At 40.9% G+C, this 12,987-nt stretch overlaps 1 protein-coding gene and 1 pseudogene across 1 annotated transcript in view; one reads left to right on the top strand and one right to left on the bottom strand.

Moving 5' to 3' along the window:
- Positions 1 to 260: 260 nt before the first annotated feature.
- LOC116646693 lies at positions 261 to 1,683 on the bottom strand (annotated as a pseudogene).
- A 3,391-nt stretch (positions 1,684 to 5,074) lies between these two features.
- The window catches only part of CDC37L1 (cell division cycle 37 like 1), a 24,408-nt gene continuing 16,495 nt past the window's right edge, over positions 5,075 to 12,987 (top strand). Inside the window, exons 1-3 of the mRNA XM_032427519.1 lie at positions 5,075 to 5,370; positions 9,840 to 10,121; positions 12,733 to 12,826. Of these exons, the coding sequence (XP_032283410.1) occupies positions 5,239 to 5,370; positions 9,840 to 10,121; positions 12,733 to 12,826 (508 nt within the window). The 5' untranslated portion in view covers positions 5,075 to 5,238. The remainder of the gene's footprint in view (positions 5,371 to 9,839; positions 10,122 to 12,732; positions 12,827 to 12,987) is intronic.

Raw genomic sequence — 12,987 nt, 5'->3', positions numbered from 1 at the left:
CAGTGTTTAGATATATGTTTACATATTAAAATATGTAGTAGTAAAATGATCTGATGTCTAAGATTTTGTTTTCAAATGCTACAACAAATGAATAAAAAGAATGGATAAGGCAAATGCAGCAAAATCTTCATAACTGTTGATCTGGGTGATGGATATATGATGTTTATTATAATTCTATACTTTCATGTATAAACATTTATAATAACAACTTAAAAATATTTAACATATACTTAAATAAGAAAAGCAATCATGGCCTTATGTGAACCTCCTTCTGTCCTAAAATAGCCCATCAAGAGGACTCTTAGTGGTATCACTATGAAATGCCCTTCAGTAGAATTCTTATAGACACTTAAAGAGAAAACATGGTGGATTTATTTACCTCAAATGCAGATTAAGAAAATTATTGAGATACATAATACTTTCCAAGTGATTCAGAGGGAAACCCACTTAAGGAAAAAAGAAGCACTGTATTATAAGAATAGTGGCCTCTGCATGAATATCCAAAACAGGAGCTGTCAATCTGAGTATTTCTTTAAGTGCACATACTTCTCCAGAATTTTCCCCAAGTATCAGGAAAGCATCCAAGGAAGGAATTAAATTGCAGTTGAACAGCTTTTAACAATCTTGAAGTCATTTGGGATCTGGACTCACACATGGGATCTATTTCACAAACTTTATTAGAGTTTATGAGTCAGACTCATATGTTACTCTTTGGCTTCTACTTTGATTCACTGGCTTTTGGAGGCTCAATCTTACTTAATACCACACAAACCCTTCCATAAGGACTGCCCTTGGGCGTTCTGGACTACATAGTCCATATCCTTTCATTTTAAAGTAATTTCTGCTCAGGAAAACTAATTTGCTCCTTTGAGTGTCAGCTGACTAATTCTATGTCCATGGGAGCAGTAGGCTAATTATAACCCAAAGCAGTTTCCTAGGAATTATATTTATGATCCAATGTAAGAAAATAGAAAAGAGTCTGATTTAGTTCCAAGACTTGTAAAAAGTATCCACTGAACTCAAGCGAAGGATTTAGGCCCCAAAGTCAGCAATGGCTAAGATGATGTCATTATATCCACCCTTTATTCTCCTACGAAAATATATCTCTTTGCATTCCTTTTTCACCCTTTTTTTTTTAAGGTTGTTGTCCAAGGTTTATTGAAGATATTACAGCACAGCAGAAATATTCAAACGGCTCCACGTGGTGTTTTGAAATTCATCCCAAGTGCAGGCTGAGTGACCTGCAGTTTGGACAGACTGCCAAAGTCCAAGAGTTTCAACATTTCCTTAGTGTCAGGATCTCCTGATCCAGGGCTGAGATCTCGGGCATGTAATTATCCCTCCTTTCTCTCTCCTCCGGCAGCTTGGTGGAGATTACTCTCCCTGGGCCCCTCTGAATCTGCTTCTTCCGGTGTGTGACAGAGCCTGTGATCTTGCTTCGGAGCTTTTCGCTGGGGATGATGGCAATCTCCTCGCACACATGCTTGTTGGTGTGGAAGTCATTGCCCAGGTGTGTGTAGTACTTCTCAGTGATGACTCAGGCCACCTTCTTCACGGTTTTGGTGAGAATATGACCCATTTTGGGGGGGGGAGAGTCCATCTCTTCTGTCTTTATTTAATCCCACACCTTTCCTTTTATCCTTGTTTCCATTCATTCATTCATTCTTTATTCATCCATTCAACACGTATTTATTGAATACCTACCGTGTGCTAGGTACTATTCTAGACAGTGGAAGTACAACGGTGAACAAGAAACAGTCTATGCCTTTGTGGGCTTTACATCCTGGGTGGGGGGAAGATAATAAGTGAACATGAGATAATAACCGTATGACAAATACTAGGAAGGAATCTGGGTGTTGGGGGTGAGAGAGAAGTTTATAGGTTGGAGAGGGCATAAGAACCTAATTTAGACCCAGTGGACAGATAAGCCTCTCTAAGAGGATGACATTTGATCTAAGATCTAAAAAGAAAAGCATGACCGATAGCAGGACTTTTAAAGTACTAGAGAAAAGATATCCGGTGAAGGGAGCAACAAAATGTAAAGAGTCAGGGAGGGAACTGATATGTTTGAGAAACGGAAGGAGGCCAGTGAGCATACTAAGAGAGACCTGGGCAGGGGACAGAGGAGGTTAAGAGATGACACTGAAGAGTTGGCTGGCATTAGATAGCATAGGAACTCAAAGTTAGAGCAGACAATGTGATTGCTTACCTAAGCTCTTCTTCCTTGCTAACGGAGCTCCAGTTTTGCTTGGGTGGCAATGCGTCTCACTTTAGGGAGTGAATCATAATTTATTTAAGCCAATTCTGAACAATGAGATATAAGGGGAAGTCACTGGAAGCTTCTGAGAAACACTTTTATTTCTGGAAGTAGAGCCACAAGTAAATAAAGCTTTTTGCCTCTTCTCTTCCTGTTTGGCTGTTGTCCTGTTTTGATGCAATGTCCAGAGCTATGGCAGCCATCCTGCAACCATGACAAGCCTGAAGATGAAAGTCAACAGACTTAGGAGGGTAGAAAGGATAGAAAGAACTTGAGTCCTTGATGACATCAACAAACTGCTAAACCAATCCTGAGAACACTGATCTTCACCCTTTTTGCTAAATAGAAAATAATTTTCCTTATGGTTTAAGTTTCTATTAGCTGGGGTTTCTGTTATTTGTGCTGGAAGCACTTAATGGATACAGCAAGGGTGTGGCATGATCTGATTTGTATACATAGATTTTTAAGTCTCTTTGGTAACTGTGAAGAGATTTGTAATGAGCAAAAATGGAACAGAGACATTGAAGACTACTGTAGTAGGCCCGAGGAAGGATCATGGTATCCTGGGCTAGGGAGGAAGCATTACAACTGGAGAGGAGTAGACAGATTCAAGATGTATTTGAGAGTAAAAATAACAAAATTTGTGGGTGCCTGGGTGGCTCAAATGGTTGAGCGTCTGCCTTCGGCTCAGGTCATGATTCCAGCGTCCTGGGATCGAGCCCCGCATCAGGCTCCCCGCTTGGTGGGGAGCCTGCTTCTCCCTCTCCCTCTGCCTGCCACTCCCCTACTTGTGCTCTCTTGTTCTGTCAGATGAATAAATAAAATCTTTACAACAACAACAACAAAATTTACTTTGGTTCAGACATGGGAGAAGAAGGAGGGGGATAAATTAAGGCTGGCCTCTTTTGGGATTGGTGGTGGTGCCATTTATTGATATGGAGAAAATAGGAAGAAGTTTGGGGAAGGAGTGGGATCAAGAGGGTTTTTTGGGAAATGTTAAATTTAAAATATGCATTCAAAGAGAGATGTCGGGGGTGCACCACATTGGGCTCCACACTGGGTGTAGAGCCTACTTTAAAAAAAAGAGAGATGTCAAGTCAGCAGGTAGACAAATGAGTCTGAAGTACTTTAGGTCAGGGCTTGGATTTCACTTAGGAAGCTGTCAATACACAGATGTTATTTAAAGCCACAAGAACAGATAAGGTCCTCCCCACTGGCCAAAATTTGAGGAATTTCAAAATTAGAGGTCGGTTAGAAGGGGAGGAGCCTGCCAAAGAGCCTGAGGGGAAGTAGTGAGACAGGTAGGAGGAAAACCAATAAAACAATACTTAACATTCATATAGAGCTTACTTCAAGCCAGGCCCTGCTCAAAGCACTTTGTGCCTTCATGGAAACAAAGAGAAAAGTGTTTTACTTTTCTTCCTCCCTTTGTTTTAACTCCTGTGGCTTTCCCTAACCCCACAGTGCTTCTCAACTGTAATTTGTAATTAAGTATTAAGGGATAACATATTCATTGAAAAATATTCAAACCGTATAGTACAGGGAAACTAAAAACGGAAAGCAAAGAAACTCAGAAACTTTCCTCCCAGCCTGATCCACCATCATTAAGAATTCTTGCTCTCTCTCCAGGAATTTTCTATACACACGCACGTATTTTTACACAGATTGGATCATTCGCTCTTGATAGGTAGATGGCTATAGATATGTAAACACACAAATATATCTAATTCTGCAAATTTTTTTAAAACTCAACACATTCTGGAGATTTTCTGTATCAGCACATACATATCTACTCTTTTTAAAGACTGATATTGTATTGTATTAATAAACCATAATTTATTTAAGTTCCTCTACTAATGGGCAATTAGTTTCCTGGTTTTTCCTGCAAACTGCTGCAATAAACATCTTTGTAGATAAATCACTGGATATTGGTACAAAAATAACCGTTGGATAATTTCCTGGTAGTGAAATTGCTGAATCAAAGCCCTTCAGCCACCGATATTGGCAAATCACCCCTCCAGAAAGGTTACACAAAGCACAATCTTTTTAACAGCATTTCCTCACATCTTGTCAACACTCGGTATTGACAAACCGCAAAGTTTGTCAGGCTGTGAGACTGAAAAAATGGCGTCTCGTTTTTATTCGGGTCTCTGTAATTATGAGCAGGGCAGCAGCGTGGTACTGCTGAAGTTAGACCCCCGGGCTGATCACACGTCTTCTTGAACGTGTGCCCTTGGGCACGTTGGGTGTGTTTCTTCTCCTCAACAAAGGGCACGGGAGCGCAGGCCTGCAGGACCGCAGGCGACGCGTGCGATACGGGCTGCCCCGGCTTGGTCCGCGACCACCCACCCTCGTCTGCATTTCCGAGCCGCGCTTGCTCGGGTCCTTCATCTTCGGCGCCCGCCTCCCAGCCAACTTACGCAAAACTCCTGGAGCTTGGAACTCGCAATGAGAGAAAACTTTGCCCTGCTTTTCAAAATTCTGCCCTATTTTCCGCCCACCCCGGCCTCAGAACCCCTGATTTATAGATGAACGTAAAGGAGTCGCAGTTTGTAAACAACTTGCAAAGTAGACACCGCATCTCTCGACGTCCGAGACCCAAGGCGCACAGCGCAGGGAACACTAGGCAACAACAACTTGACACTACGTGACCCGCAGTGCCCTGAGGGCTAAATTGGCAGCGCTCAAAGGCTTCAGGGAACGGAATTTCAAACGCGAGCCCCAGACCCACCCCCTTCCCGCAGGCCCCGGGACCAGCCTCCCCGACCCCGCCCCCAAACAGGAAGTGACGTCGCCAAGCGAGTCCGTCTTCTTCCGCCGTCTGTGGCCCAGGCTGGCGCGGGGTGTGCGTCGGCATCGCGGCCAGCGGAGGGATTCTGGGTAACGGCCCCGGCCGGCTGGGGCGGCTGGCTCCGCGCAGCAGGTTCCGCTCACGCCAAGTCCGTTGGCAGTGGAGGTTGTAGGGCCGGGGGCCGCGGGACATGGAGCAGCCGTGGCCACCGCCAGGACCTTGGAGCCTCCGTCGGGCCGAGGGTGAGGCTGAGGAAGAGAGTGACTTGGACGTGTCCCCCAGTTCTCCCCGCTGCCCGCAGCTGCCGGGCGGCGGCGCGCAGGTGAGAGGGGTCCCGCGTTTGGCGAGGGGGATGGGGAGGTGCCGTCGCCAGGCCCCCAGAGTCCCCTGTCTCTGCGCCCCTCCTTGTGCCCTGTTGTGCGCCCCCATTTCACTCCCGGGGGTCCGGAGCTTGATGCTCATCCCACGGCTATTGTAGCGTCTTCCGAGGGCTTCTGAGAGGGGCTGGCCACATATTCCCAACCTCCACCTCCACGTACACCTTTTCACCTTGGCTCATTCCTTCCCATCCTGGGAAGACGTTCCTCCCCCCCCCCCCCCCCCACCCCGCTTCTGACAGCACCCAGATTTGGGGCGGCTAACGTTGTAACGTTGACCCTTTGTCCCCTTGTGCGTGTCTTTCTGCTGAAGGCTCTGATACTTGTGCACGGTTAATAGTTAGGAACAGTGAATGGTTGGTTGTATTTCAGTAATTCACGGAGCTCCTGACTTTATGCAGATTTAGGATCCAATTTCACCGACTTCTGACATCTGAATAAATTCTGTAAAGCTCGCTTTGGATGCTGGTGTAAATCTGCCTCGTGAACGGGACCATTTTTCCCGTCCGGTTATGTTTTAAGTTTTGCTTCTTATCATTTTCCAGTGACAACATACAGGCACACGTTGGCCTTTTCCTTCAGACTTCTTCCTCAGATTCTTGGTGCTACTTGTGGTTTTCAATCCAGCCTTCTTTCATCTGAAACTTATCCAAACGACACACCATTTAGGATTTTTCTGGGTCCTGTCTTAGGGAGTGCTTACATACTCTTATCACCTTGTCCTGGTTTTTCTCCTAATCTGAGTGTGTTTGGAAGTGTATTTCAGGAACACAGACTAAACACTAACATGTTAAGTGAAACGGGTTATAGGTGTCTCTCTGCCTTCTAGGCTTCCTGCAAAACGGGGTACCTAAGAGCTTAACTGAATTAACAGTTTTTCTCTAGGCTCATCTTGCTAGCTGTTGGTGAAGGTGAGTTATTTAAATCGTTTGCCAATAAGTGTAAGGCCATCGGTCCTATGCCCAGCTCACTGGGTTAGTTGGCTTCACGGAGAAAAATGCTGTTTCATAACCATAGACTGTACTTCGGCCAGCCAGTCTCTGGGAAAGTGCAAGACATTTTTTAGGAGGCCAGAATGAGAGTTGACAGGTCAGTAGTCACCCCCTAATTATGGATCGCTAGTGTCATCTTTATATACAAAATGTGTTATATGAGCATATAATGAATGTGCTATGGAGGGAAAAAATATGAACAGCAGCTGCTGTTGTCAGTTTTGAAGGCATATGGAGAGAATAAGAGGTCTCCAGAATTTCCATGCATTGTGGTTGAATCACAAAAGTAACCTAAAAGAAACACTGAACTTAGAAAATATCTAAGCTGGATAATACCCAGCTGGCTAAGTCGGAGGAGCATGCCACTCTTGATCTCCGTGGCCTGGGTTCGAGCCCCATGTTGGGTGTAGAGATTACTAAAATAAATAAATAAACAAACAAACTTTTGAAGATCTGTATATTTTTTACTTGTGCACTTGGAATTGTAAGCTTATTTAGCTGAAAGTGATTTTATGAGCAAATAGGCTTATTTTCTTCATTGAAAATGATTTCTCAGAGATCCTATAGCTAGTTAGTGGCAGAATTAAAACTAGAACCCACTTCTGACTCCTAGTACAGTGTTTTTTCCTACCTGCTGCACTTCCATCCTGTGATGTAATGTAAAACCCTCTGGCTGACACTACCTTTGGTGTTAAAATTTGCAAAGTGATTACTAATCCTAAATTAGTTCATGTGTTTATAACCCACTACTTGTCTTGCTGACTTTAGGACTTAAGTTTTTGGATTGGAATATTTGGAAAGAATAAAATGCTTCATTAAATGATAAACATTTTATAATTTTTTTCAAAAACAGCTCTGGTTTAATTTTACCAGACATGGGGAATCTAGACATTTTAGTGTTGTATGTGATGTATAGTTCTGATACCCAGTTAAAGTAAAAGGCAACTCAGAATTTAGAGATCATGTTCGAGCATTTTTAATGTAAAGTTACACTAGTAAACCTAATGCCAGCAGTTCCTTTTTGAATTCATGTTTATTAAAATATTATTATGTTTAGAGGCGCCTGGGTGGCTCAGTCGTTAAGCGTCTGCCTTCGGCTCAGGTCGTGATCCCAGGGTCCTGGGATCGAGCCCCGCATCGGGCTCCTTGCTCCGCGGGAAGCCTGCTTCTCCCTCTCACACTCCCTCTGCTTGTGTTCCCTTCTCTCACTGTGTCTGTCTCTGTCAAATAAATAAGTAAAATCTTTAAAAAAATAAAATAAAATAAAATATGATTATGTTTAATGTTCCTCTGAAACCTCAGTGTGTTCATAGGTAAAATGTGATCTTTTTTTTTTTTTTTCTTAATCATCTCAGTATATGTTGGATAGTTTGCTCAAATGGCCAGATGTTGTCTGTGTAGTCTGTGGAGAAGAATTTAACATGAACCATTTTTAGAATTTAGAAATAAGATTTCTGTGTTTGATTTGAGACATGAATATTTCTTCCCACATAATTTTGAAAATGCAAGGTATTTTCATTTGTCCATATTGCCTTTCTTAGTATAGCTTTGTCTTACAATAAACAAATTTTATAGTTTTATTATTCTCCTTTTCCTGGCCCCTTCTTAAGTATAGCTAGGCTACAGTTACTCTTGATCCTATCTAAGATAGCAAAAGATAAAAATAAATATTTTACTTGGTTGGTTAGGACCTTGTGGTACCTGGGCTCCAGACCTGCTAAATGAATAAATCACCTGAATAGCAACAGTGTCCACATTTGCCACAATAGAAATCTAAACTCAGCTGAAAAGTAGAGGCTTTTCATGCTACTTGCCTCAGAATTCTTTGCCACCACTAGTCTGTTCCAAGAAGTGGAGAATCATTTATGCATCTGAGATTTATGGAATTCTAGCCCCTCGAGAAGCTGCTGGTTGAGTAAACAAATAAGCACGATATTGTGTGAAAACACTGCTAAGAAGTATGCAAACCTTGAGTGGGAAGGGAAGGGATTAGAGAAAACTTAAGGAAGTGATGCCAGAGTCTGGAATGGGGATGGGAGTTGGGGGATAGGGGTTGCCACATTGAAAGGAGTGGGGTATGGAAAGAATAAGCGAACAAGTAGAGTAACTAGAACTGAGTCTAGAGAGATAATAGGAAGTGAGATCATGAAGGACCATGCCACAGAATTTGTGCTTTATCATGAAGGACCATGCCACAGAATGTGTGCTTTACCCCAAGACTCTAAGAATGTGTAAAATTATCAGATTTGTTTTTTGGAGAAATTACTCCAAGTCTAGTAGGGTGGAGAATGACTTCGGATGAGAAAGACTATATATAATTGAGGTATGAAATTGTTAAGTGCTTGAGTAGTGACGCAGATTAGGGAACAGACTGAAGTAAAATTGTTCTGAATACTTAGTTTGAAATTGATCTGCATTTTGGCTGAGAAGTCATAAAGAATGTGCCTTCAGCTTTTGTTTTATAGAGCTGAAGAATATAAGGAATTAAACACCCATCACAGTGCTGTAAGTGTAGTGGTTTAGTAAATATTAAAACTAATTACTGGGGCGCCTGGGTGGCTCAGTTGGTTAAGCGTCTGCCTTCGGCTCAGGTCATGATCCCGGGGTCCTGGGATCGAGCCCTGCGTCGGGCTCCCTGCTCAGTGGAGAACCTGCTTCTCCCTCGCCCTCTGCCTGCCACTTGGCCTACTTGTGCTCTCTCTTTATCTCTCTGTCAAATAAATAAAAACCTTAAAAAAAAATTTTTTTTTTAGATAAAACTGATTACTGTTGCTTTTGATTGAAACAGTCAGTCACCAGGATGGACCAGTTTTTGGTGGATTTTTTTTGTTTTTATAATTTTGCCTATTTTGATTAGGATTAAGTTAAAGAATGTCTGTCTGTCTGATCGACTCAGTTATAAACAGAAATTCCCCATATAAGAACTTCTCAGATCACCAGGGACTGGGATAATATAGAAGGAAAATAGAAACCAAGAAGTAATTACTTCTAAATAAAAGGTTCTTTGCAGTGAGGAACTTCCAGAACAAAACTCTAAAGATCTGGTTTTCAGCGTGTTGAGTTGTAAGGTGACGAACTAGATTGAAGCTTTTGTTCTCATTATTCTGCTGTTTTAGGACTGTGAAGCTGTAAATCAAATGTTTCTTGAGCACCAGCTATAGGCAGAACATTGTGCTAATTATCGGGCTTTTTGCTGCTGTTAGTTGTCGGAGAGCAGTCAGTATAGATTAACAAAGAAGTGTTTAGAGTCTAGTTGATGAAAGAAGACCTATAATATAAAAGTATAACTGCATACACAGAAGGCAGAATGCATATGTACCAAAAATATTGTACAGCAATCCTTGACTAAAAGAAAATTGAATTGTGCTGCATAAACATACCCCTTGCCTTCTTCATTTCTTACACTATTGTTTTTTATCCAGATGTATAGCCATGGAATTGAACTGGCTTGTCAAAAGCAGAAAGAGTTTGTGAAGAGCTCTGTGGCGTGCAAATGGAATCTCGCTGAAGCTCAGCAAAAACTTGGTCGCTTAGCCCTGCATAACTCTGAGTCCTTGGATCAGGAACATGCCAAAGCACAAACAGCAGTGTCAGAGCTAAGGCAACGTGAAGAAGAATGGCGGCAGAAAGAAGAAGCTCTAGTACAAAGAGAGAGAATGTGTCTGTGGAACATGGATGCCATTAGCAAGGATGTTTTTAACAAGGTACAACTTTTTATTGGATTATAATGAGAGAAGAGAAAATGGAAGTGTTTGTACAAACCAGTTGTGCATATTTGGTAACAAAGCAACAGAACCTATGAACAGTATTCAGTTTTGACAGTTTATGAAAAGTGTTAGAGAAGCCTGTATCCCCAGTCGTGTCAAATGTGGGTGGTCGTTAATGTAAATCCGTGGCTGTAGCATAGCACACTGGGTGTAAGGTGGGCTCTCGAATCAGACTCAGAGCTCAGCTTTGTCCCATGCTGCTGGCTTTGTCACCTTGGGCAAGTCACTCGACATCCCTAAGCCTCGGTTTCTTCAACAATATAGGGTGAGTATGAAGACGGAGGTAATTTCTTAAAAGCCCCACAGGTTAGGGCCAGGCATGTGGTAAAGCTCAGACGTTACAAGAGCTTTCCGATGTTGCTGTCAGCTTGCTGTCAGTTTTGTAACACTAATGTGTAGATACTGGATTTATTAAATAGAGTCTTTCACTGTTACTTACCAGTATGTATTTGGTAAACCTCAGGTAATAATCCAGATTTAGCATTACCAACATCACCGAATGGACTAGTACAGCACTTCTGCCAAGTTAGTAGTTGTTAAGAGTAGTGTTCAATTTCTCACTGGATTATGTAGGCTTTATTCTTTGACTGTTGCATCTGAAGAAGAAATGGGCAATGAAATTCATTTTTACTAATGTGTAAAGTAACACTTCTTTCTGTTTGTACTAAACTCTCGAAGCTTCAGGGATAGACTGCTCTTTCTTGTCTAAGTCCACATTAACTCTATCTTTAACCATCATTACTCTCTAGACTTCTCAGTCCTTAACACTATTTGTTTCTGTCCTAGCATCCACTCTCAACCCATCCTCTTAAGCGCTTTCAGTTTCCTTCCCCTGGACCATCCCTAGTTCTGCTACAGTAACAAGAAATACACATAGGTTAAATGTACAACAGCACTAGCTCCATCAGTGCTTTATTAAATTGAGAAAAATTATGAGTACAGCATGCTTGCTATAAAAAAAACCAAGTATGTAAAATAGAATTGAAAGGCTTCCTTCACTTCCAGTTTCACTCCCAGAGATAACCACTGTTAAAAGTGAGTTGTATCTTTCTAGACTTCCTGTGTGTTTGTGCCAGTGTGTATTTATTTCCACACACACCCCAAGATCATTCTTTATCTGAATGATTCACTGTATCTGTATATATTGTTCTAAGGAGCGTGTCTTCTCAGCATTTATTTCTGGTTTGCATTTATACACCATAACTACTTAAAATATTTTTTTTTTCTTCCAGAGGGAATGGTCAAAGTGCGGTGTTTCTTTGTTTTATAAAGTTAATGTCTCTTAACACAGTGGTCACAAAGGAAATATTTTCATTTGTCTCTGCTTTTATTTTGTTGTTTTTTTTTTAATTGTTTTTTTTTTAACTTAGGTTCTAACATAGCCTACATTTATACCACAAATTAATTAGGATTATCTTTATGTTCCAGTCATTTGCTCAAAATCGTACATTGATTTTGTCTGGGAGCTTGAGACTTGAGAGGACTGGTCTAGATCTGCGCTGTCCAACTCGATAGCCACTAGCCACATGTACTATTGAGCGCTTGAAATGTGGCTAGTCCGAATTGAGATGTGCTGTAAGTGTAAAATACACACCAGATTCCGATAACTTAGCACCAAAAAAAGTAAAATATTTCATTAATAATTTTTTTTGTCTTACATGTTGAAATGATCGTATGTTGGATATGTTGGGTTAAATAGATGTGTTACTGACTTCATCTGTTTCTTTTTGCTTTTTAATGTGGCTAATACAAAACTTTATATTTGTGACTTGGATTATGTTTCTATTGGACAGTGCTGGTCTAGAGAGCAGGATATATAAAGGAAATGTTTTTATTTTGAAATATATAAACTTGTGTGCTTTTGAGTTGTAAACTGGCAGAGAGCTAGTTTGCGCTTTTTGTTTTTGGCAGTGATGATCACAAGGTTTAAATGCGATCACAGAATGTTCTGAGAAACTGTCCTGCCAGTTTTTCTGGCTAGATAAAAACTTCATCTTGGTCTGCTTTATGGCTTATTAACTGAAGATAAGCACCTCCTTAATAGAAATCTGTACTTGATTTCAGAATCAAACTGGCCTCTCCTAAGAAAAGTTTACAGCAAAGGTCCATTTTAGGTTTATGTCTTTTCAAAGAAGTTATAATAAATATGTTTATACACTTTGAATGTCTAAGTTTATTTCCAGCAAGAACTCCAAATATTAGGCTAGAGTTGCAAATATTTAATGGAAATGAATAATGTGAAATACATATTATGCATGTAAAGGATCTTTCTATACTTTGATAGGGAAATTCTATTTAATGCAGTTGGATTTTTTGGTATGATTTCTAAAATAATTCTATAATTTTGCACATGTACCATTTTAAAAAATAATGAAACTTTTAATTTTTTTAAGGAGTTTAACAGATAAATTTAATAATATAATATCAGTATAATACTATACCACCTTTTTATAGTGTCTATAGGAAGCATTGCTAGGCATTCAGTATCTGAGAAAGAATATTCAGTGAATATAAAATCTGATTTTAACTTCAAGAATTTTTTTCTTAGAGTTTTATTAATCAAGATAAAAGAAAAGAAATAGAAGATGAAGATAAATCAAAATCATTTATGCAGAAATACGAACAAAAAATCAGACATTTCGGTAAGTCTACTGCTTAGTTTCCTTCTTTTATGAAGTGTTTGATATTGGGGCGCCTGGGTGGCTCAGTCGGTTGAGAGTCCGACTCTTGATTTCGGCTCATGTCATGATCTCGGGGTCGTAAGATTGAGCCCCGGGTAGGGCTCCGCGCTTAGCAGGGAATC

The sequence above is a fragment of the Phoca vitulina genome, unplaced genomic scaffold, assembly GCF_004348235.1.
Source record: "Phoca vitulina isolate PV1807 unplaced genomic scaffold, GSC_HSeal_1.0 scaffold37, whole genome shotgun sequence".
Lineage (NCBI taxonomy): Eukaryota > Metazoa > Chordata > Mammalia > Carnivora > Phocidae > Phoca > Phoca vitulina.
This window is presented reverse-complemented; position numbering and strand designations above follow the sequence as displayed.